General features: G+C 52.2%; 1 protein-coding gene across 9 annotated transcripts in view; it reads right to left on the bottom strand.

The window, feature by feature from the left end:
* PACSIN2 (protein kinase C and casein kinase substrate in neurons 2) overlaps nt 1-25,835 on the bottom strand; it is a 134,189-nt gene that overhangs the window by 20,951 nt on the left and 87,403 nt on the right. For 5 of the 9 annotated variants that reach the window (XM_059401853.1, XM_059401852.1, XM_059401851.1 and 2 more), the window contains 2 exons: nt 19,160-19,297; nt 403-559 (listed from right to left, as the gene is read on the bottom strand). In XM_059401853.1, coding sequence (XP_059257836.1) covers nt 403-559; nt 19,160-19,219 — 217 coding nt within the window. In that variant the 5' untranslated portion in view covers nt 19,220-19,297. Of the gene's footprint in view, nt 1-402; nt 560-6,173; nt 6,197-19,159; nt 19,298-20,103; nt 20,255-25,835 lie in introns of those variants that run through there. The other 4 variants (XM_059401849.1, XM_059401850.1, XM_059401855.1 and 1 more) reach the window with 3 other exon arrangements.

Below are 25,835 nucleotides of genomic sequence, written 5' to 3'. Positions count from 1 at the left end.
TCACCATCTATCCTTACCTGATGGGCTACACAGCCCGGCTTACAGATAAACCACTCTCCGTGTTGGACCCCACGGTGTGGAACAGCAAGGCCTCTGATGTGACAACCACTTTACTCAAAACTGGGTCCTGAAGGAGCTGTTCTGAGTTAGACCGGGAAGGGTAGTAGCATGTCCCACGGGTGACAAGGGCTGCCACGGGAGACCCTGGAGCTGTCTGCAGAGGGGCCCCATGCCACAGAGAAGGAGAAAGAAAGCCCGCAGCCTGTGCTGCTGGATGACGGCACCCTGCCACTCCCCCATGTGACTCACAGCCCCCAGAGCTATAGACGCAGCCCTGCCCTGATCCTGTGAGGTCTGTGCAGAGCTCCTGGGCAGAGATATCCCGGGTGGCAGCCTCCCTACCTTTCTCCACGAGCTGCCGCCAGCGCCGCGCCCACTCTGTGAGCTGCTGTGCGTAGGCCTTCTCGATGCGCGCCCGCTCGTGCAGGCAGTTCATGAGGTCGCTGCACAGGCGGTGGCCATCATCAATCCGCTTCACGGTCCGCTTGTAGTTCCCGACCTAGGAGACAGAACCACACCGTGAGGCTGGGGGCCCCTCCTGGGAGTGAGGCAGCCTGACCCTCACGGCTGTACAAAGCCTCCATGCTAGCTGGGCTCCTAAGTGTTCATCCCCTCTCCCACTCGAAAGGCATCCTGTTAGATGACAGGCTCCCCATTTTTATTACAAGCAGCAATACTAAGATTTGGAGCTTCTTAATAACCATATGGCCAGTGTCCACGCTCTGACCCGTGTGTCAGGGAAGGAGACAGACAAGCCCAGGAAGGGCTGTGATAGAGGGAAGTGAGGGGCCGAGGGTGCCCAGAGGGCATCGCGTGCAAACTGAGGCACAGGGACAGCGCCCCAGAATAAGTGAGGTCTCACTAGAGAGATTTAAGAAAAAAAAAAGAATTCAGTAACTCAGATTAAAATGATTATTTGCCAGAGAGCGAGCGAGCACATGCACATACAAGCAGGGGGAATAGCAGGCTCCCTGCAAAGCAGCCCAAAGCGGGACCCAGGACCCTGGGATCATGACCTGAGCAAAAGGCAGCCACTTAACCAACTGAGCCACCCAGTCGTTCCTAAAATGATCTTACAATTAGTATTACAGAATTGGCGAAAGGTCTTTTGGTCACCATCGGTGTAAACAGGTTTCAGGTGCCTTCCGCTTTAAAGAATTTTATTTATTTATTTCATAGACAGGTCACAAGTAGGCAGAGAGGCAGGCAGAGAGAGAGGGAGAAGCAGGCTCCCCGCTGAGCAGAGAGCCCGATTTGGGGCTCGATCCCAGGACCCTGGGATCATGACCTGAGCTAAAGGCAGAGGCTTTAACCCACTGAACCACCCAGGCACCCCTGCCTTCCGCATTAATGGCATCCTGCACTAGATTATTATTACTTCCCGATCAGAGCAATAAATGCTATTTCCCACTAAGGAGTACCCAGTGTGTGCCAGGCACCACAGCGGGTGTCTTACACCTCCAAATATTGCCCTGCCTTAATGAGTAGGACTAACTGTCCCCATCTTAAGAGAACAGCAGCAAGGCCTGGAGAACGACATGGTTCCCTGGACCTCGAGCAGCAGGGGCTGGGCTGCCGCTGAAGGCAGGTTCGCATGGTTCCAGGGAGGACAGTGTGTTTACCTGCTTTGCCAAGGGTCATGGTGAGTTCTGACTGCTTTCTCTCACGTGTGAAAAGAGAAACTAGCTCATCTATCAAATACATAAAGAATAATTAACAAAACATTAGTGGCTACTTTGGGGTGGGAATCAAAAGGGTTCAATATGTTTCATTCTTTCCGCAGTCAGTGCGGCAGGAGAGCCTGACTGCGCTGGAGCACTGGAGGAAAAGTGGCAGGAAAATGATCGGTTCTATTTCAACCTTTTCTTCTCCTGTCTTCAAAAATCTTCAACAACCCTGATCAGTTTTACTATTTGTAAAGCTCTCTGCCCGGGTGATCACTCTCCTATTTCGTCTCTGGATTCAGTCGGAAAACTCCTGGAGAACAGGGAGGAGTAGTTTCCAATTTGAGAAGGGGACGGTCTACTCTCCCCAGGGCAGGCTGTGGAAACCAACAGCACAGCCCGCTAACTCCAACTTTTGAACACTGCAAACTACCTGTTTCTCCCATCCTGAGCTGAGTTAACCACATGAAGGGGGTGGTGGGGAAGACTTTGCAGAGGGACAGAACACAGGGGCCCCGCAAGGAGACAGGCAGTGGGGGAGAAGGGGCTCTGGCCCCTTCAGGAAGGGCTGTCCCTGAGGCCAGAGAGAGCCCTGCTCCCCTGGGAACAGCGAGGACCCCCAGAAGCGAAGTGGCCCCGGGCGGTGGTCTCCAGCAGGCAGGCCGAATAGCCCTGCGAGTCCATGTCAGTCGTCGTCCTGGCGAGGGCGTGGCCAGGCTGCTGCTCCTCACCGACACGGACCCTCCACTCTATCCTTCGGCAGCCCCTTTCTTGGCAAGGCAAAAGCAAGCATTTCCCCCCGCCCATTTTTATTTATTTATTTTTCAGAGAGGCAGCACGAGTCGGGGAGGGGGACAGAGGGAGAGGGAGAGAGGCTCTCAAGCAGACACCCCACTGAGCATGGACACTGACAACATGGGGCTCAATCTCACCACACTGAGATCATGACCTGGGCTGAAATCAAAGTCGGTGGCTTGACCAATTGAGTGCCCCAGGGGCCCCCAAAAGCAAACATTTCACAACCAGCTGGAAGTGACACAGCGAGCTCACTTCCCTTAAAATAGGGCCTTGCTGTTACTTTGAAATTTACAGCAGGATGAAAACAAGTAACCAACAAAACAAAACGCTGCTGCTGCGCTGGCGGCAAGAAGGGCTAAGCTCATCACAGCTTGACTGAGACCTGACAGTCGACAGGAAACCATGAGGCAGAGCTGACTTTCAGCTCATGGTCACCAACAATCTCCACACTGGTAATCACGATCATAATAGGCTGGCTCTCCAGAAACCCGCCCACTTCTCTGCTTTTCAAAACCCTTGCAAAAAGATCTAGGGAAAAGAAAAAGGTTAACTCCTAAAAAGGACACCTGTCCGCATGACGTTCGGCAAGTACCTTCGTTGCTGTGCATGTTTAAAGGACAATCCCTTAAAATCTGAGAAGCAACAAGGAATACAGGCAGGATGTTTCCAGAAGCATGAGTTTAGGTTTAAATGCCGCCACTGTGACCACTGAGGCCAAGGGGAAAAGGGAGTGCTCAAGACATTCCAGCATCGTCCGCCCCGCTGGGCTTTGCTGGGTGAAAAGGCTCCATGCGTGTGCAGGCCGACCATCCCTTTAGTGCACACACAGGGACACACACCACTGTCTCACCTCCCTCCACAGTCTGCCCAGTGACAGAGCAGTGTGGCCTTCCCGCTGCCCTGGACAAGGCACGGGCAGTAGTCTTAACAGCAGAACGACTGACAGCTATTTCTCTAAGCTGAAATATAATCTACATAGGTCACATTCACCCTTCACAGGGCTCCGCTAGGTGAGTGCGGATGAACGTGTGCTGTGGGTAACCATCACCGTATCCGGGGGCAGACACTTCCATCTGCCACCACGTTCCCCGCACCCCCCCCTGCCATCAGTCTCTGCCCCACGCAGCCCCACAAACGCTGATGATCTGTGTCCCTCATAGGGGCCAGCGGCAGGCCACCCCCAAACAGGCCACTTTGGCATGAAGATTATTTTGAGTTAAAAAACAATCATACCCAGCAGATTCTGATTCTTTACCTCCCCTGCAGCTGCCTACAAAGAATCTAGATAGAGGACTTGCTCCAGGAAGAGAGCTGTCACCATAGAGAACTCCATTATACTCTGAACTAGGCTTGGGGGACAGGGCGGAACCCAGCAAGGCCTATCTGATCAACGTCCTCCGTGTCCCATTGTTTCTGAGCCGCCCAGCAAACATTCACGTTTCCTAAACATTTACTCTTTTTCATCTTCCTGTGAATCACATTCCTTCCCTTTGAAGTCCCAGACCTCTACCCACTTCTCCCAAGTTCAGGATGGCGTAGGTACCTCATTTTGCCTGTCTTTGGAATACGCCGTCTCTGTGCAGATTCCACACATATACAAATTAAATTATATTTTCTCCCGTTAATCTGTCTCATGTCAATCTGATTCTTAGTCCAGTTGGAAAGACCTCTTCCGGCCCAGCACTGTTGACCAAGCTGTCCAGGGTACATGGATCGCACAGTATGTGGTCTGGCTTTTGAGACCGATCCGGTTATGGTCTATGTTACTGTCTATGTCCACAGTTTACTCCTTTTCATTGCTAAGAGGTACTCTATTGAATGCATATACCATCATTCGTTTGCCTTTTCACCTGCTGAAGGACACTGGGGTTGTTCCCAGCTTGGGGCAATTATGGGGGGAAAAAAAAGCCGTAAACATTCACAGACAGGTCTTTGTACAGACGTAGGTCTTCATTTCTTTTGGGTAAATATTCAGGAGTGGAAGTGTTGTACAGTAAGTCTATGTCTAACTTTATAAGAAATCGACAAACTCATACCCCAAGCGGCTGGACATTCTGCACTCCTCACTGCACTGTACAAGGGTCCCAACGGGTTCGTGCTCTCACTAGCACTCGGTACCGCCAGGCTGGTTTGTTCAGTATTTTGCCACATTAGTATGCAGCAATTATATTCCTGTGATTTTTTTTTAAGATTTTATTTATTTATTTGACAGAACAGAGATCACAAGTAAGCAGAGAGGCAGGCAGAGAGAGAGAGAGAGAGGAGGAAGCAGGCTCCCTGCAGAGCAAGAGCCGGATGTGGGGCTCGATCCCAGGACCCTGGGACCATGACCTGAATCAAAGGCAGAGGCTTCAACCCACTGAGCCACCCAGGTGCCCCTATCCCTGTGATTTTAATTTGCACTTTCCTAATGTCAAGCGATGCTGTGCGTCTTTTCTTGTTCCTGTCTGTCACCCATCTGTCTTCTGCGGTGGAGTGTGTTCTCTCTTTTTTTAAAAATACATTTTATAAACTGAGGTATGATGATGACTGGTTTGTTAAAACGCAAGGAGAGTTCATTTTCAAATATGGGACAAACGGATCGCGTGTTAAAGTGAGGACCTATATGGTTAGCTATTTCTGTTTTATCAGTTTTGTCATTTAAGTTTCTCTCTCTCTCTTTTAAAAAATACATGAGATTTCTTCCAAACCTTATTACCAATTGATTTATTCACAAAATGTCCATTTTAAAAGCCAGGTGTGAAGCTAGCTATGTTCCTAACTTCCTTGAAATTCAGGCTCACCTCCTCTGATACCAAGATACTAAAGACCTCAACACACAGACATCTGGGTGCAGGGCTGGGATACCCTCTTCTCCCTCGGGGACTGCTCAGCCAGAGGGAGGAGGAGGAGCTGGGGAAAGTGTACTGGAGGCAACAACCAAACTTAATTTTCAAGGACAAGTAGCAAGCTGGCCAGGTTAAAGGTGAGGAGAGATAAAGGTCTCCAGCAAGAGAACAGTGTTGGTGAAAAGATGTACCAGCAACGGGACTCAGGTGTGCAATCAGGAGGCATGGAGCAGGGATCATGGGATGCGAGGGAATGACTAGTGACTTAGACGGGGACGGGGGGTGGTGTGTGGGGGTGTCAGATGCCGCTGGGGGTGGGAGTGCGTCAGATGGTGAGACATCTCAAGGGTCAGATGGTCATTCTGAAGGGTGCCATGTTCGGGGGCTGGTCGGGATCAGGAGGGTGAAGCTTCTGGAGGAAGGTGCGAGAATGGCCTCCTCAGCCTGGGGCCAAGGCAGTGGGGGGAGAGAGTGGGAAAGCTGGAAAAGGGACCGTTCTGTCCTCCAGGTGGCAGGTAGGAGCCAGACAGAGGGAGCAGGATCCCAGTCAGTGTCCAGGCACCTCAGGGGCTGTAGTCTTAGCAGACTGGCCTTGGGAAAGAGCAGAACCACCAAGATTCCAGAGCTCTCCAGAAGCCACTCTCCCCCCCACTTCCCCGGCGGGTGGGATGGGGTGGGGGGATGGGGGGGGCACACTCCTCCCAACCCCCAAGCTCTGCTGTCCTCCCAAGAATCCGAATCACTCTATCTTCTCTCCAAAGACCCCATTCCCCACCCAGGGGCTGAGGGCCCCCTAGCAGCCTGCCCTCCTCCAGGCTCCTACCTCTCTGTTTCTTTAAGTCTGGCCCCCGTCATTCCTCTGGTTTTCCTCCACCCCAGGCACTGAGAATCCAGTGTGGGACACGCCTTGGATTTCCAGTCAGCGAGGAGGAGTCTGGGGCTAGAGTTGCAGCAATCCTTTGCAGAAACATCTGCATAATCAGGAACCAAAAGAGAGACCATGGCTTCTGTCTAAAACCCAGCAGGAGTATAATTACAGCTGCCCCCGCCCCAGGGACTGCTCAAACAGGTCGCACCAGTTCCTCCTTTATCCTCTACGTGTAAACACTCTGGAACCCCTTTCACAAGGACAGGGGAGAATGCCTGCCTCTCTGACTTTGGGGACTACTTAGCTTGGCTGACTCCCTTCTGTGGAACACAGTGGCCAGAGGCAACAGGAAGGCTGGAGGCTCTGGAAGCTACTGAGTGAGACCTTTGGGGACCCCAGGTAGGTGACTCGGAAAGTGAACCTGCAGCTCCTGAGTCTCCCACCCATCAGCCCCCCAGTTTCTTCTTCTTTTTTAAAAGATTTTATTTTGAAAGAGAGAGAAAGAGAGAGAGCATACACAAGCGAGGGGGAGAGGCAGAGAGAGAGGGAGAAGCAGGCCCCCCCTAAAGCTGGAAGCACGAAGCAGGGCTCAATCCCAGGACCCCGGGATCATACCCGAGCTGAAGGCAGGCTCAACCACTGAGCCACGCAGGCGCCCTGAGTCGGTCCTTTGTACTCTCCCCTCTGGTTGCTGACCGTCAGACTCATCACACAGACAGATCACACGATCACAGCCGAAGTCCCCGAGTGAAACCAGTGGCCCACGTGAGAATGGAACCAGGCAGAGCTGCCCCAGAGCCCACAGTCCCCTCCCTGCGGCTTCCTCCTGCCGGCCCATGGCTCATTTCAACACCACCCACCATCCCAACGGACGCTGCCCCCTACCCCCCGGGACCCAAGTGAAGTTCTGGCTGTCTCCCTGCCGACTGGCAGCACAACAGAGCATGGGAGCAGCGGTCTGTGCCCGGAACAGCCTGTGCTCCCTAGCCAGCCCCTGCCTCCACGCCCCCAGACGGCCTCCCTTCGTGCTGTGTAGACCAGAGCCTGCCGGGAACAGGACATCAAGCCCAAATACCATCCAACTCTTTGCCCTAAGAAGGTGTGGACCTTCGGGGCGCCTGGTGGCTTAGTTGGTTAAGTGTCTTCCTTTCAGCTCAGGTCATGATCCCAGGATCCTGGGATCGAGCGCCACGTTGGGCTCTCTGCTCAGTGGGGAGTCTGCTTCTCCCTCTCCCTCTGCTCTTCTACCTGCTTGTGCTCGCTCTCATTCTCTCTCTCTCTCTCTCTCTCAAATAAATAAATAATATGTTAAAAAAAGAAAAGAAGAAGGTGCGGACCTTCGCCTTCCTCAGCCACCACTCTTTCTCCACTGCCTTCCGCCGGCTCCGCCACATGGCTGGTGCTCAACAGAAACTTAAGGGAGGACAAGAAAGTGACCAGAAGAAAACGTAGGTGACTGTCTGTGTGACGTAGGGCCAGGCAGGATCCTTAAAATTTCCAAAGTCAAAGCTCTACAAATACTTACATACACATGTGCTGTGTGTATAAATGAATTTTATTACATCAAATATTAAGGGTTTCTGTTCAGAAATCAACACCACAGACAAAATGAACAGACTACAAACACTACTTCCCAACCTGTTCTGTGTAAATGGACAAGAGGCTAAACTGGGATGCCCCGGGAGGTCCCATAGAGCCACACGAGAAAGTCGGGCCCTGAGGGAAGCTGGGCAAAGGCTATGATTAGGGCAACTTCAGAGAGAAGCAAAGGCTGAGGGGCTCACAGCAGTAGGGGGCTTCCCCTTGTGCGACTTGGGGGGATGCCATGATCACAAGGCTCTTCACTTCACTCCCGCAGTCTGGCAAACCCACGGTGGGACACGCCAAGTGCGGGGCAGAGGGGGCACACAGGACGCTCACTGGACACGCTCGTGGAAAACAGCCGGGAGCGGGCCCGCGAACAAGCAGGCAGTAATTAAGTCACGCTTACACACACGTGCCCTCTGAGGACCTGGCAATCTTGTCCCTGAGTCAGAGCGCTACAGAAATGTTCTCTTGGGCCGCGGGCATGCAGGAGTCTCCTCCCTGGGGAATGTGTGGGTGAACATGGTGGGGGGGGGCAGGGGCATACCAAGGTGGAGGCAAGCAGCAAGAACCGCAGGACTAGGTGTAGACACCGCAACGCGCACGGATCTCACCAGGAGCGGAGAAACAAACAGAATGACAGGGAGCGTGACCGCCTCGGGAATTAAGAACAGTTGCACACAAAGCAAGGCTACAGAGTTTACAAGAGCCGCTGCTAATACAAGTCCTATCTATCACTAGGCACGGGACTAGTGTCAAAGGCAGGGAGAGGGACAGGGAAGGGCACAGGTGGCTGAGGGACGGGGGAGGGCACGGGTGGCTGAGGCCCATCCTACCTGCCCCAGCTCCAGTTCTCTGTTACGGCTCGTCTTGTCATCCCCATGGAGGCTTCCCCGATGCCCACTGTCCCCGCTGGACCACCAACAGGGAGTGTCTGCATCACCCACACTGGCAGACAGTCGGGACCAATTCCCCACCAACGGCTCCTGCTTGCCGGTCCAACAGGGGGCCACGAGGGCCCTTCCACACACTGTTCCCATGGCCCACAGCCACAGCGTGTCCCACATGGGTCACAGTCGTGCATGGTAGCTCCCGCCCCAGCTGGACTGCAAACCTCCAGCCACAGGCACCATGCACTGGTCTTCATCAGCAGGAGCATCATAATGGAGCATGCTTACACTCTGCAAGGCAGCATGCTAACAGCTCTTCGTGGGCCACTTCATTTAATCTTGTGACAATCCCCAGCAGTGGCTACTATTAGTGTTGCCATTTTACAGAAAATGTTTAAAAGATGCAGAGTCACCCATGATCACGCAGCCAGAAAAAGGCAGAGCCCACCTTCCAGAACCTTCCTCAGGCCAAGAACAGACAAGATAAAGCCAAGACCTCATGGGTCATCAGGTGATGTGTGTGCTTCCAACCAGCCCCTTGGGCCCCAGGGAAGGCCCCAGGCAAAGTTCAAGACTGGAAAGTAATGTACAGGCCCGGCTCTCCACTGTGTGCCACTGAGGTGCATGTCAGGAACCCCAAACCTGTAAACTCCTAAGACCACTTGCCAAAGATGACCTTGATTTCACTCTCAGAGGCTCATACCCTTTAACCTGTGACCCTGAAGGCTGCAGCAGCACAACAGCACCTTCTATGTTCTGGAGAGGCAGGTTCAAGGGCGAGGCAGCTGTGCTGTGCTGACCGGACAGAAGGAAAAGCCCTTGGTGTTGTCCCTCCCTCCTGGCAAGTCCACAGAGTCAGAGTCCAATGTTTTATCCAAAGCTGATAAAGTACACTGAGAGGCTCTAGGATATTCTCAACCAGCCCTTCTGAAAGACAAGGATGAAAGATGACACTTCTGGGATACCTTAATGGCAGTCCTGCAGAAGGCGACGAGATTGGCTGAATGAGTTTCTGTTATCTGTTTTGAGTCCCTCAGCGCCCCCACCCTGGGAAGGTCACCTCTTAGGAGGGAGAGGCAAAGATCTGGCCCTGCCCCCACATAAATGACCTTGTACTCTTGTCTCTCCCGCCACCATTCCGTTCCTTCGGCCCGGCCGTAAGCTGGAGGCAGAACTGATTTCACAAGGACTAAACACACTGGGCTGGGGTGGGTCTCCTCCCAGCCGGGCGTGCCCTTAGCCCAGCTCAGGCACCACTTAACCAGACCCGGCCATCTCTCCATCGTGTCCACTGGGAGACAAATGAAGAGAGGGGACAGGACTAGATGATCTCCTAGGGCCCTTTGTAATTCCAGGATTTCTACCTGAAGAGTCTGTCAATGCTACCAGCAGGCTGGCTGCCCCCTGAAGCCCTCATAACTCAATCTTTGAGAGCCTCGCCCCACCCCCTTGCCCCGCGCCAATGTGTAAGAACACCTAACCATGTGCCAAGGACTGTGGGAGGGACGAGGGATAATGGTGAACAAACTGTTGTGGTCCCCACCTTCCTGGGACTTAGGGTCAGATAAACAACCCAATTACAGATGGCAACAAGTTCTGGAAGGAACCCTCGGGCTGGTCAGGACTGCTGGAAGCAAATGATATTTGTGGTGGGAGTGGAAGGGGACTCTGAGGGGCAAGGCTGCTTTCTGGAGGCAGCAGGACACCAACGTGGCCCGGGGAGCAGGCGCTAGACGAGACCCCACCCCCTTGGGAAGCTTCCCCTCAGCTCAACCCATCTGCGGCTGCACGCCTACACGTGCTAACAGCGGCGAGGCCAAGGGCTGTGCCTTCACTCTCCTCTATCCCCCACCCCACAGAGGGCGCCATGTGTCGTCTCAGGTCAGAACAGTGCTGGGAGCTGGATTCCCGATCAGGGTACACGGCGGTGGGTGGACCAGGAGACTGCTCCGTGCTCAGCAGGAGGCATGCGCGACATAGTGACTCATGAGCCTTTATTTACCGAGTTCTTAATCCCGCGGATCAATCCAGCTCTCCTTACAAAAGCCAGAAAGCATCAACTCCAGGAGCACATCAGAGAGCAGCGCCACACATGACAAACGAGCAGCTGGCTATCGCTTCCGCCAAGCTGGAAAGTGCTGTGTGGGCACAAACAGCCGCTGCTTCATTTATGCTGACAAGGCTTGCTGTCAAATCCGGGATCCGAGTTAGTTTATCCCCAAGTCTACCCATGTCCCAGGCAGGCTGAGAGGGCTCCTGGCGCGGGCCTGGCCGTGTCACCACTTCCCCACCCATGTTCCTCGAGAGGCACAGGACGGATGCCACATCCCGCACACACCGGCAGGGCATCCCCCAGGGGCCAGCAGCCTATCCCTATCTCAGCCTATCCCTGCCCCTACTCTGAGCTTTCCTTCCCAAATGGGGTCACCAGGGATTTTAGGATTGTGAAATGTGCTGTGTGCTTGAAAGCATGGGCTATTAGGAGGATCTTTGGAAAACCAAGTCCAGGCCTTGCTTTCAGACTGTGCTCTGGCAGTCCTTGTTTCTAGAGGATTCCGCTTCACTTACTTCTCCCCTTTGCCTTCCAGCTCACCCACCCTCTGGGCTCCCAACTTGCCCTGCCCTGGAACAGAGGGTCTAGGCGCTCTGCACCTTGGCGCTACCCCAAACCATTACATGGACCAGCCCTGAGCTCACTGGGCTCGCCATCCTCAAAGGGCAGTAATACTCTCTTCCTAGCCGAGCTCTCAGAGGGTCACAGACCCAGTTCCTGGCTGGCCTGCTGGTGTTCACTGGTCTGTGCTCCAGCTGACTCCGCCCAGCCCCAGCCCTGCCGCTGTCCTGGAGGCCTCACTCCAGTCCCAGCTCCAGCGCTCAGCTCTCACTCCCCATGCTGACGGGCGCGCCGTCCGGTCCTGGAACTGTCCTCGTCAAGTAGGAGAGTGAAGAAAAGGAGGCTCCTCAGTCCGCAAAGGCACCTGGTGCTACGTGACAGTTTTAAAGCACAAATCCTAGACTTCAACAACTTGCAACATTAATGGCATCATCGATCTTTAAATGTTCGAATGAAAAAGGAAGACACAGAAACCCAGAAATCCCCATTTTCAGATCTAGCTCCAAAGGCAGAACACAGAGTGGAGAGGACACAGGTGCTGAAACACAGGTATCTTAGAAGCGGACTCCTCTTTGAGAGTGCTTGGCGGGGTTCGCTGAGCTCTGCGCCCTCCGTACATACTGCTCAGATGGCAGCAGAGGCCCGGTGACACCCCTGGACTTGTCCGTGAGCACAGCACACACCCTCCCCTACGACTCCACCCTGGAGCTCATGGTCTCCGGGGCACACACACTTGTCCTTCAGCCAAGTACCCAGGAAAAAGCCAGAGGACACGGCTGCCGAGTGACCGGGTCACACCCTCTTCGAATCTTCGAATCCCCACCCTCCAGGCGGGCGCTGCACGTGTGGCACCCTATGGCCGTAAGAGCTGCTGCTGACAGGCTGGGGAGATGGTCTCCCTGGGTTTGTTCAAGACCGGCAGCTCTCGGCAGAAACGCCAACAGGGAAAGGAGGCAGGGACAGGCCTCTGCCATCGGCGAACCCCTGGGACACAAAGCCAAACTACCTGGTGGGGAAACTGCCAGACTGTAAAAGTGGGACAAGCACTTCCTCTAGGTAGTGGCCCCTTCCTTCCAGGACCATCCATCCCCTCCCCAAACTGCTTTCACAGTGCCACGTCTCCCTGAGTCCCCGCATCTGAACCCCTGGGTCTCCCTTCAGTGATTCCTGTTAGCAGCCCCCTCCCACATGCACACACACACACACCACACACATGGGACCAGGAGCTCCCTCACCCCATCTCCATACCTGGGTCCCTCAGCGCCAACCCCAAACATCTGTATACAAATGTCTCCATGGAGCTAAGCTGACAGTCTAATGAAGCCCTCAAGAGCCCACCAGCTCCAAAACTGTGTAATTCTACTTGTTCACTAAGTAGAAAGGAAAATGTTTTATCTTACATGGCTTGACATCACTGAAATCAAATGAGAAAATAATTTATCTTCAGAGGAAGAGCTTGACAGCAAACAATTCTCTCAAGGAACGGCTCTTTTTCTGGCATTTAGACGGGGAGGAACAAGCCGGCCCCAAGATGAGAGGCTGCCAGACTCCCCCCAGCTCTGTCTGTTCCCAGGCAGGCAACGTGAGCGTGCGGGGCCGAGAAGCAGACTCAGGGAGGAGGCCGCATGCCCCTCAGGCTCAGGAATTGGGGGACCCTGGCCGCGTGCGGGTGGTCGATTCTGGCAACCATCCCGGGGAGGGGAAATCTGCAAGGCCATGTCATCACCTAGGAAACGGGGCAGGCTATCTCACTTCTCTGAGCCAACGGTGTCCCTGGGTCTGACCCCAGAGACAGGGCGTGACTTCACACTGAAGCGGAAGCATTAATGTGTGGCAGTCAGAGCAACATTTCTCTCCTCTGAGGAGCTCCTCGGAGGAGAGCTCAGGAGAGCTCCTGAGAGCTGAAGTAAGACGGCCCGAATTTCAGTTCCACCACCTACTGCTGATGCGAAGCTGGGCACCAGCAAACCACCCAAGCCTCAGTTTCCCTCCCTGTGAAATGGAGATCACCATCTCAGAAGGCAGTTGTGAGGCTCGAGAGCACCATATAAGCCAGAGTGGGCTTCTGGCATGGAGCGATACATGCTGGCCACTACCACCATGTTAGAAGCACAAAGACCATGAGCATATAGCTTATGTGCACACAGTCTGATGACTTATCAGAGCACACCCATGCGTGGGACAGAGGGGTCATGGGGGGGGGCAGAAATCATGTCCTTGCCCTCAGGTTGTTCAGAGCCCAGAGGGAGACGCAAACACACTGGATGGGCAGGCGGGAAGTCCACCTAAGCCTGCCGGAAGAGGTCAGGAAGGCTGTCTGGAGGAGGAGCTGGGAAAGGAATGGAGATCAGACTGAGGAAAGACACCCAGGAAGGAGGCAGCTCTCTGCTGACAGGCACCTAGAAGAGCCGTCCCAGGCAGCGCTCCTCAGGAAGGACCAGGTGGCCCAGGAGCCACCAACACATGCTTATGCCTTCGTTATGCTACAGAGTGTGGTTTTACTCTGCAGCTGATGGAAAAAACTGGAGCTTCCCAGCCAGGGCAAGGAGTCACACAGGCCTGCTTCTCTGGATGAGCTGCCCGGGCCCCAGGTAGATAACAGACTGAACACGGCACAGAGGAGGCCAGTGGCCCAATCCCCGGTCGTGACACAGCAGATGCTACTTTGCCTGAAAGAATGAATTAGTGGTTCCTTGAGAAACGTCAGGGAAATCGAGGCATGCCACCAGCCTGCTGGGAGCTCTGCCCAAGCACAGCAGGGATTACAACCAAGCTGATACACCCACAAACAGGCCGTCACATAGGGGTAGGGGCGGGGGGACTCTGTCTGGGTCTGTCTAAGTGAGGGGTGGCCGGAGAACAAATGGAGGCAAGGCAATTTCTTGCCTCGCGCCCGATGCATCCCCTCGTCCTTCTGTCCATGAACTGCCCGAAGCGGCACATGTTGGCTCTGGGACCTCAAGACGACATCCTCGTCTCGGGACCCCAGGACTCAGCTGTGGGTCTGGACCATGGCAGGTGCCAAATCAGGCCCCATGGAACCCACCTACACAGGGCAGTGGCATCTTCTAAATATGTCACCTACGCAATTGTCCCAGAGGGATGGGAGCAGTGCACGCCAGTCCATGTGGGGATGTGTCCGTGTGACACGGTCTCCACAGTCGGAGAGGAAGCTGCAGGGAGAGCCTTCTCTGAAGGAGATGGTAAATACCGGAGTCACAGGCCAGCTCTTGCCGGCTAACATTCTCAGAACATTTCCAGCAAGATATTTATGTTCTCTTCATCCCCAAATACTCTTCTCCTCAAAGGTTCTTTGTGCCCACAGAGGACGCAGTACAGGTCAGCCCGGCCTGGCTTCTCTGGGGAGATCTGAGCTCTAACCGCACAGATGGCTGACAGCTGAGCAGAACCCCTGCCTCCCAGAACGAGGCAGACTCAGGACCCAGTTCCTGAAATTAGCAGTTTGTCCTCCCAGCCTGGCGGCCAGTGAGCCCTTGGAGACTCAGGCAGTGGCAGGCCTGCTGGCGACAAACCCGCCATTGTATGTCTAGAGCCCACTGAAGGTGGAGGAGGCCAGGCTCTCCTAGGAAGGCCTGGTGACACTTGACAAGGCCCACAACCTGCAGCCTAGGCTCTCTTTCCCCACCCCAGGGCCTCTGAGAAGACCCAGACACAGAGCCTAGAAACTAAGGACACAGTAGGAGGGCCCTTAGGCTCCTGGGGTGAGCCAGAAGATTCGCCAGAAGTAACTGAGCTGCCCTACCCCACACCGGGAAACCTGTAAGGACATGCCAGGCTCCAGCTTGCTGAAGAAGCCACCCACGTGGGGAACAGCCTCCCCTTAGCCCCATCCTGCCCATCCCATATGACTTCTGGCCTCCAAAACAGCCCTCTGCAACGGCGGGCTCATTCTGGCTTCCAGACTTGCTCCAACTCGGAATGCTGTCCCATCTCCAAGTCCAGCCCTAACTACCCCACACGCCTTCTCTGGTGATGCCGGGCAGCACGTCATTCTCCTCTGAACGTCATGAGGCTCAGAGACAGACTGTGGCTTGGCCCCACTGACTACCCAACCCCCGCCCACCACGGAGGCCATCGTCCTCTCTCCTCCAGGAGGCTTCACTGCGAGACTCAGAGCCCGCTCCCCCCAACTTTTTAAAAATAAAGATATTTGTTTATTTGACAGACAGAGATCACAAGTAGGCAGAGAGGCAGGCAGAGAGAGAGGGGAGGAAGCAGGCTCCATGCTGAGCAGAGAGCCCGATGCGGGACTCGATCCCAGGACCCTGAGATCATGACCCGAGCCGAAGGCAGAGGCTTTAAACCACTGAGCCACCCAGGTGCCCCCGCTCCCTTTTTCTAAATGGCTCACTGTAAGAGTTGGGTAATACAGAAATGCCCTCCGGATATCTACAGATACTTCCATTAGGCATTAGTCCCTGTGGGTGCTCTCCCCTCCCCGGACTTGCTCACTCGTTCCTCCAGCGAACACATGAGTGCTCAGTGAGTACCAACCCCGCTCATCTTCCAGCGCATTCTCCTGCCCTGCCCCCATGGGAGCCCACTTCCTGCTGTGCCCCCCAGCAAATCTAACAGCACTCCATACAACAATCCGCCCAGTGTCAGTCTCCTCCCATGAAGGCTTCCCTCGAGATGTCACAGCCAAAAGCTGCTGGTGCACAGAGTCATGTCCGGCCTGTGCAGGTATATAGCCAGCACGCAGAAGACGATTCTGGAATGACCCACTCCAGTGAGTACCTTTCAGTGGAAATGAGTAAAACTAAGCCCAACAACTTTTCCACCTTGAGACCACAAGGCTTTCTGTAGATCTGTACTGGTCTGAGGGTCACCTCAGTGAGAAGACACCTCCTGAGGGAAAGAGGGACCCTGCCGGCAGCCTGGAGAGATACGGGGCTGGCAGCACACAGCCGTGTCGCCACAGCTGAATGGGATGGGCTCACCCCGAGGAACGGCTCCTCGGTTCAGCGGACAGCCGCCGGGCAGGCGGAGGACAACGGCACCGCTGATCTCTCCAAGCTGAAGGGTCATTTCCAGAGAGCGTCCCAAGACGAGTGGGGCCGGACTAGAAAATAAACCACTGCCTTAGCGTTCCTCAGCCAAAGGAGATGTCCTTGTCCACTGACATTATCGCCGCTAAGAATTTAACAGGGAGCCTGAGCTTAAATCAGTGACAGGGCTTGTTAAAGCTGCTTGATTTAATATATGCTGGCAACTTCTACTTTTATTTTTTTAAAGCAGCAGCTAAAGACTTCTGTAACAGCATTGTAGTTAGCTGCCAAACTTCTCCAGAGTGGTTGCTGCCCTCAACTGGGTAATTCAAACGATGCTCCCAATTGTAGGCGCAGATGACCCCCAGCTCCCGAATCGGAGGGACAGAACTCCCAGCCCGCACCTGCCCCGACGCCCTACACCACTTTACACATGTGCCTTCCTTGTGAAACCCTTACGACACCAGGATATAGGTACCATTTTTTACCCCCACTTTTCAGATTAGGAATTGAGGCAAAGAAAAATAAGTAACTTGCCCAAAGTGCCCCCTTCACCCCCAAGGCAGGGACTCAAGCCCAGGCCACCCGGCTCCAAAGGACGCATCTGAACCTGTCTGGCTGCCTCCCTGGCCTACAGCTCACAAGCTCCGCTGTGTGTGCCAGTTTCTGCACCACCATCTAGCTCAAGGCGGGTACTGATTAGTACCGAGGGTAATGTCACCACAGATACAAAGTTCCCCCACAGCTCTAAAGGATACTATCTAGTTTTGGCTCAGTGTTGAAACTAGCAAGGACCTGCTTTTCCAAAGAGCAGCCTCCCAGGAACCGCCAGGAAAGCTCTGTGCAGCCCTTGCCGGCTTCCCAAGTGCTTCTGCAATGCCAGCAAGGCCACAGGCTCCCTGGGGGCAAGCAAGCAAGATGGGTCCTGCCCGTGAACCTGGACCTGCATACAGAGGTGAGAGGCAGTCCCGAGTTTCAGCACTGTCCCAGAGGCACCTCCAAACTGTATCTTGTAACAGCTCCTGGCATCGCACCACCACCACTCCCGCCCCGGTGCCATGAGAATGCGCCTAACAATGCCAGGGAGCTGCTGCTGCAGGTGGCTGGGACTCAACTATGATTCTACTGTCACTTTTGTTGCCTTCTGTGAAATGTTTCCTGGGGCAGATGCACCTCTCTGGCTACTGAAATTTGAGCTCAGGCCTGGATACCCACCAGGAAGGCTGCTACCAGCCGAGCTGTCCCATTTCCCACTGGTGCCTTAAAGGACCTAGCATATAGTAGCTGCTCATGAAACACATACTTTTAATAAAATGAACTATTCAGCTAACAGTTGATAATGACCTCCTGCCCAATTTTAAGAAAAGTGTTAACAGAATTTTTTAAAGATTTATGAGAGAGAGAGAGAGAGAATATCTCTCCTGCGCTGAGCACAGAGACCGACACAGGGCTCCATCTCACGACACCAAGATCATGACCTGAGCCAAAATCAAGAGTCAGACGCCTAACCGACTGAGCCACACAGGCACCCCATAAAGTGTTAATAGGATTTTGAGTTCCTTGCCCATCTTTTTAAAAACTGGGCACCTGTGATCATGGTCTCTCTTAGACAATAATATCACATGGTATTTGGTCTCAGATAAAATTATACACTTAATCAATTCAAAAAGTCTATAAAGCTAGCTCGTGCTAGTCCTCAGAAACCCCTGGCATTCTCCCCATCTCATGCACCTCTTGAGGCTCTAGGTTCAGGAAAGATCCCATGTGGGTGCTGATACGTATACTCTTGTTTTATCCTACAGTTTCCCTCAAAGGCCATGCTGAGCAGAGAGCATGAAAACCTGAGGCTCAGATCAGTCAAGCAGCTTGCCTAAAGTCACACAGCTAGCAATGGAACAGCTGCGATCAGAACCCAGATCTTTCCAACTACAAAGCCAGTGCTCCTTCCACTAAGCCCCCAGCTGTGTGGCAAGTGCCAGAGGTTTTGCCACAAGAAAATGGACTTCCCTTTAAGTAGCAAGGAGGAAAAAGTGGGCTCAGGGAGAGTGACTTCTAGGACAAAACACCGCCCCCCCAATATCAAATCAGGAAAGGAGTTCCTCAAGGGTGTAGACTCATAGGAAGATGCTCTGACAGGCTCAAGGGCAGTGGGTCAGCCCTCTGGCCACCTGCCCGCACTGTCCAGCATGAGGTCACATCACCACCATCCACTTTTCCACACACAAGTCGGCAGTAACACCGCCTCTCTGGCCAAGCCCAGTGATGAGTGAACGCAGCACCAAGTCACGTCATGGCTAAGCATGAGAAGAAAAATCCCAGAACAGACAGACTGTTAAGACCCTGACGAGAACCTCTAGCCTCTCTCTCTCTTTTTTTTTTAAGATTTTATTTATTTATTGGACAGAGGGCTTGAGCCAGAGAGCACAAGAGGATGGAATGGCAGAGGGAGAGGGGAAAACAGACTCCCCACTGAGAAGGGAGTCCAATGCAGGGCTTGATCCCAGGACCCTGGGATCATGACCTCAGCTGAAGGCAGACGCTTAACCATCTGAGCCACCCAGGCGCCCTAACCTCTAGTCTCTTTATCACTCTTTCCTTGCCAGGGAAGTTCACCACCCGTGCTGATCGTTTAGCCATACTTGCCACCATCTGGATCTGACCACAGAGTCTGGCCTGTTTGGAGTCTGCTCATCGTGCTCGCTTCGGCAGCACATATACTAAAATTGGAGTCTGCTCATCTCTGTCCCCCTTCCCCGCCCCGCAATTCTGGCCAAGAGAAGCCAGGTCTGTCAGGCACCATCAGCCTGGTCTTTGTGTTCATGAGGAAGCAAGCATGGGCATTACCTCCCAGAAGCTATCGCTGGATACTTCTACTCCAACGGAATCATCGTAAGCGACAGACATCTCTCCAGACAGTGAGGGAGCAGCAGCAAATGCTTAAAGCAGAGGTCAACTTCAGATGCTCAAAATCCGTAGACAAACCTATAAAAGAAAAGCACACTGTTGTGGTTTTGTAATAAACAAGCCATCTCCATCCTAAAACTTCATTCCCATCACTGCTTTGGTACAGCGCAGTGGCAAAAGTTCCCTTGAGGTGAGAGAAAAATCAATAATAACGTCTATATACACATATGTTACATGCGTGTGTATGTGTGTTTCATATTAACAACTTCAACTTCTCAACATCTTACTGACGAGCTCAAAGAGCTTTCTAGAGAACAGTTCATGTTCTTAGACCAACAGACTGATAACCTTACTTCTCCTCATCCCTTGGAAAGAAAGAGCACAGGTAGGAGAACACATGAATGCAGGCAGAATCCCTGCATCTCTTGGCAGCCTGCCCTACCTACCCCGCAGGACCAATGATCCACCCTGGAGCCCTGACTCCACCCCCAGCTTCCCCCATGGTTCACTTGTGTTGGGCACTGTCTCCCCCCTCCCCACCCATGACTGATTCACCTCAGCCACTGAAGCCCCAAGGCCAGACCAGCTCATTCAGACATCGTCTGAGTGAGGGTCAGCTGGAGAGAGTAAGGACGAATACGTGAAAGGGATCAATGCTGGGTCATGAGGTGATGTTCTAAATCCAGGTGCGAGTAAAGGGGTAATTAACCTCTTCATAGAGGGAAGAAGCTGAAGGACCCCCCACCACGACATTCAGGATCACAGATCATGGTCCAGAGCCACATAAGGCTCCCTGACTTCTTGGTGGAAAGCGAACTCCACCTTCCTTCCCATCACCCTGCCTTCCGCTCACGCTGCCAGAGATCCGGAGCTTGCCTAACTACCTCGGTCATGAGTCCAAAGCCTCAGCTTTGCCACGGGAGGGCCTCGGCAGGGTGGGGAGGGCAGACGGATCCACACTGCTACACCGGCAAGGTGCAAGACTTTGTTCTAGGTGCTTCTCCATATGTGATCACACTTAATTCTCACAATTCCCTGCGAAGACAGTCCAGAAGCATAGTAAGGAACAGGAACACAGGCTCCAATCCCAGACCTGTTACTCACTAGCTGGGCAACAGTGGACAAGTTACCTAACCTCTCTGTGCCTCCATGGCCTTATCTATAAAAGGGAGATGAATATGAAATACATATCAGAGAATTATAGTGACGGTCAAATGAGGCCAGATATGCAGGGTGGGTGGACATAGTAAGTTACCATGTAATTGTCACTGGACAGCAATTATTATCACTATCATTCCTTTACCTCTCTAGTTGAGAAAACTGATGCTCGGGAGGTTAAGTAACTTGCCTACAGTCACCCACGTAATGAATGGCGGAGACAATATTTGACAAGTTTGTTAAGGTCATGTTCTCTCCATCATACCAAGAGGTTTTCCAAAATCTATCTGAAGTTTAAATAAATCCGGTGTCCTATAACCTAAGATCTAGTTGCTATTAAAAGGGTTTAATCTGATGGATATGACAGCTTCTAAAGTTGAACAGAGCACTGTATGGCCAATAAATTCAAACAGCGATGACGGTACTTCAAAGCTGAGTGCCCCACTCACGCACGCTATAACCAGGCAATTGCCCGGGCGCCACGTGCCCACTCTTCCTGCCAGCAGGCTGTCTGGACCTCTGCTCCGTCATCACAGGGCAGCATGTTATTGTAACTCCAAGATATCACAAAGGCCAATGGGCTGCTCTGGCTGGGCCCTGGTGCTATGTTTCACAGCACCCCCCTCTCTAAGCAATCCTATGCTCTTGGCCAGGGTCCTCCTGGGAGCACGCCAGCACCCATCTGCAGTGGCAAAAAGTCTCCTACCCAGACCAGCTGTCTCTCTGCAGCCTCCTCAGGAATTATCTGGGCTTTGGGCTTAGGCGAGTCTCAAAGTGGCCCAATCAAGCCATTGGCAGGGCTGCATAGGCAGCTCTGGGAACAGCCGTGGGGAACGGCTGCTCCAGACGGAGAAGCAGCTCTCCTGAACCCAGAGTTCAGGCAGAGGGATTCATTTTCTGCTGGGGTACAGTCATGGTTTTGACACAAACAGATGGTTGGTTTCTACTATAACTCTACTAAGTGCTTTTATCTCAATCTTATGTTTCCATAAGATTGGCTTAATTTTTCCTTAAATGTTTGGCACAATTTGTCAGTTAAGTAACCTGGGCCTAGAGTTTTCTTGAAGTACTTTCAACCACAGATTCTGGTTAAAAGGGAAAAGACTATTCATCTATTTTCTATTTCTTTGTGTGTAGGTTTTGTAGAGTTGTGGTTTTCCAGGGAACCTAGGTGATCTTTTATTTTTTTCCAAATTTAATGGCATGAAATTGTTCACACTACCCTCCTATGATCATTATAAAGACTGAGAGACCCGTAGTTGTGCCTCCTTTTCATTCTTGACATTAGGTTTTGATTGGTCTCAGAGATTTATCAATTTGCATTTTTATTTTTCAAAGAACCCACTTTTAGCCCACTTTCAGCTGCCTACGGACACCCGTCTTCATTTTCCTCGGCTCCTTCCCTTTGTTAGCTTCCTTCCCTCTACCACTTTTGAATTCAAGTTGTTCCTTCTCTAACTCTGGACATGGAAGCATCGCTCATTACTTTTCTGCCTGTCTTCTTTTCTTCTTTCTGTGCATTTAAAGCTACAAATTACTCTTCAGGTGCAATTTTAGCTTTTGTCCACCATCTCATTCATTTTTCTTAATAGTCCCACGAGGTAGGTATTCTTATTTCCTTTTCACAGATGAGAAACTGAAGGTCAGGTGACTTGTTTAAGGTTATAAATGGTGATAAATGGTGAGGTCATGACTCAAGACCAGGTTCTATGGTCCTAAAATGCAAGTTCTTCCTATTATAGTACATGACACATAATGAGCAGTTTATGGGTATTATGAGTAAACTGCTAGGAAAATATCAAGAAAGCAAGAATGAGAGTGTTTTCCCCCATAGGGTATGGGATAAGCTGGAAAGGGACTGACAGGCAGATGGGCTCTGCATGGGTGTCCAGGAGAAGGGCTTCCTATCTGTAAGCAGGGAGGGTGGTCAAGATGAGTCAAGGGAGACCAAGGAAATCCAAGACTGGTGATTTTACAAAAGTAAAAGAATCAGCTCCCAGCCTTCAAGGTTCATACAAGAAATGTTCTGCCTACAAACAGTGAGATTTGTTCTTTCATGATCAGAATTTGACTGGCTCCACAACTCAATGTGGCCCAATGATCAGCCACTTTTCCTGGGCCCAAATGACCTGGGGCCACTTTTCCTGGCCCCAAAGCAGTCACATCAGCCATACCCAGGCTCATAGTTGGAGGGGACTGGAAAGTGTCACTATCGCAGTGACAATGGTCTTGTCTGAACTTAAAACTGGAAAGAGGGGATGCCCGGCCACTGTTAGCTGCTTGTGCTGAAACAGATTCATTCGTTCAACAAAGACCTAAGTTTCAAGAACTGAGCTAGTGCTGGGAATACAAATAGCCCAAGAACTAGGCCTCAGTTTCATTGAAATGAAACTGAAAAGAGCTAAACTGGACTAGACTAGTGGGAAAATCCTCAGGAAAGACTCCAGTGTTACATCTGTCAAATGCAAACAGAGGAAATATTCTTTGCCTTCTTAGTGCCTTAAATAAAGTGAAATCGGTGGGGGTGGGCGGGTGGGGGCACTGGGCAGCTCAGTCGGTTAAGAATCTACCTTCGGTTCAAGTCATGATCCCAGGGTCCTGGGATCAAGCCGTGTCGGGCTTCCTGCTTGCCGGAGAGCCTGCTTCTCCCTGTCCTCCTGCTCAAGCTCTCCCTTGCTATCTCCCTTGCTATCTCTGTCTCCCTCTTCCAAATTTAAAAAAAAAAAACACACAAGCAAGGGTGACTGGGTGGCTCAGTCAGTTAAGCATCTGCCTTCAGTTCTGACAGGCAGTCCCTACCTTCAGGGTCCTGGGGTCGACCCCCATGTCGGGGTGGGGGGCAGTGGGTGGAGTGACCCTGCTCAGAGAGGGGCCTGCTTCTCCCTCTGCCTGTGCTCTCTGACAAATTAATAATATCTTAAATAAACTGAAATTGCTAATAAAGGCTTGATGACAGCCAACATACAATCTCACAATGTCTACTCTACGTATTCACACGAGGTAAGAAAAAGTGCCAATACCCCCATGTTAAGGGGTCTCAGTGAATCAATCAGCTTGGGTATCCTTTTTTTTTTTTTTTTTAATGTATTTGCAACTTAGATAAACAAAAATAACCCATGCTTCCATTGAGAACTCAAGAAGAGAGTTTGGCAGAAGAAGGAAGAACAGGAAGAAGGAGCATCCATAGTTCCATCACTCGTGGGTAGCACAAGGCATGGTCCTCCCCACAGCTTGTTTCCTGGATCACTTCACTCCCTCCTTAAAGTGAGCGGGGGACACATGTGACTACAGCGCCTAGAATTGCAGACAAAGAGCTCTAAGGTAAGAGGAGAGGGCACAGGGCATGGCCTGTTCTCTAAGAGCAAATGAGCCTCCTGAATAAAGCCCCCTAATGTCCAGGCAAACAATGGTACTCTGTTCTAGTACATGCACACTCACTTGAGTGTGCCCCCTCCTGAGTGGGAATCCGTTGCAGACCAGGCCAGACCCCAGGACCCAGAGAAAACAAGGCCACCAAGGAAGGAACTAGAAGAGCTGCCTAATGGTACCACATAGCTGTTCAGTAACTAAGAACCAAATGATACCCCCCTGGCTGAAGGTGGCCATGCCTGGGTCCAACAAAGCAAGCCTGCTTCAATCAAGCTGTGATTCTGCTTCCCACCTGGTAGCCCAAGTAGGCAAAAATCAGTAACACAGCTGCTCCCATGCACCAAGCACCTCTTAGCACTACCCAGCGGTCTATGTGACCTATAGATGGATTTTTCTCTCTCAAAAACTCTGCTAAAGATGAACAGGAAGGAAACTGAGGTCCCAACAATTCAAATCACTGGTTAAGGGCCCACAGCCTGTAAACGCTAGGCCAGGATTCAAGCCAGACTATCTGATACCACACTACCCAACCACAGCAGAATACTGCTTATCGGCCCCAGTCATTCCCGGCTCTGGAAGACCCACTTGAATGGGAGGCCAATCCCTCACAAAGGGGGCCTGATTCTCAGGGCTGTCTTATTAATAGAGATGTCCAAAACATCCCCAAAGGTCCTCAGACTGTCAGGGAATATTACTCAGAATTTCCCCCCACACACACACACACAAATATCTCTAACCATAAAAATGAATCTGGTTGGGGCACCTGGGTGGCTCAGTGGGTTAAGCCTCTGCCTTCGGCTCAGGTCATGATCCCAGGGTCCTGGGATTGAGCCCCACATTGGGCTCTCTGCTCAGCAGGGAGCTTGCTTCGCCCTCTCTCTGCCTGCCTCTCTGCCTACTTGTGATCTCTCTCTCTGTCAAATAAATAAATAAAATCTTAAAAAAAAAAATAAATCTGGTTTTAGTGCCCTCTGGATTAAAGAAATGTGTTAAGTCAGGGAAGTTGAGGCTTCAGAGGGCAATAAGAGAACTGACAAACCTGTTCCTTCAAAGGAGATCGGGTCAGGCAAATTTCCTGGTTCTGCAGCCTTCATTCATTCCAGGCCCTGAGCCAGCCAGAACCACTGCTAAGCCAGGAGACATGCTGAGAAATAAGCAGGTTCCTTTTTTTTTTTTTTTAAATAAGCAGGTTTCTAATGCCAAATGGTACTGAATTCTCATGAAATAGATCTACCAATGCCAAAAACATACGATGTATGTTTATTCATCAGCTGGGTGCTTCTCGGGGGGATGGTGAAGTTCCTGGGAAGGCAGCATGGCAGTGGGTGGAAACGCACGCTGGTTGCCCCAGAGCCCCGTCCTCCTCTGTAAGGCAGGGACACCACCTGCACCCTTCCCTCCCCGAGGTACGAAGAGGCTCAGGGGAGATCACGGATGTGGGAGAACTCTGGGAATGTACAAAGCGACCGACAAGTGAGCTAGTACTGCTCTTTTCGAGGACAGGGACAGAAGCTGGCCCTGCTTTATTCTATGTCTCACTGACTGGCACCCCGTAGTTGACGGATCATTTCTTCCTGAAGACACCGAACTACAATACTCGAATGTAATGCTGAACAGGTTCCATCACCTCTGAACAAAGGCTGCACTTGCTCCCAGTCTCCCGCTGCCTCATGGAGTACACTGTGTGCTGAACACACCAGAAGAGGCTTTTACAGCCTAACTTGGTGACAGGAAAATGCCATCTGAATTCCGAACAACAGATTCTGAAATGAACCTTTAGGACAAAGTAGTGTGCGCTGAGTTATTCTCGATTCCCTCCCATCATGACGGGAAAAACAAAGCCAAGAAAATACGCTCACCATGGAGTGCCCCTAGCTTTGTTTCTTTCCCCCAAATCACACGTGTGCCAGTTCACGAGACACACATCTCTCCTCTCCTCCCGCAAGGGTCCAGTGGACCAACAAGAAGGAACCTGTAACAATCCCGGGGCAGAGCAGCAGACTGGTGGAGACGCCAGAAGCAAGCAGACAGGCCTGGGCCAGAAGACGACCAAGAAAACCATCCCAAACGCCAGAGTAGGAGTGAGTCT

This window comes from Mustela nigripes, chromosome 6, assembly GCF_022355385.1.
Source record: "Mustela nigripes isolate SB6536 chromosome 6, MUSNIG.SB6536, whole genome shotgun sequence".
In the NCBI taxonomy this organism is placed as follows: Eukaryota; Metazoa; Chordata; class Mammalia; order Carnivora; family Mustelidae; genus Mustela; species Mustela nigripes.
This window is presented reverse-complemented; position numbering and strand designations above follow the sequence as displayed.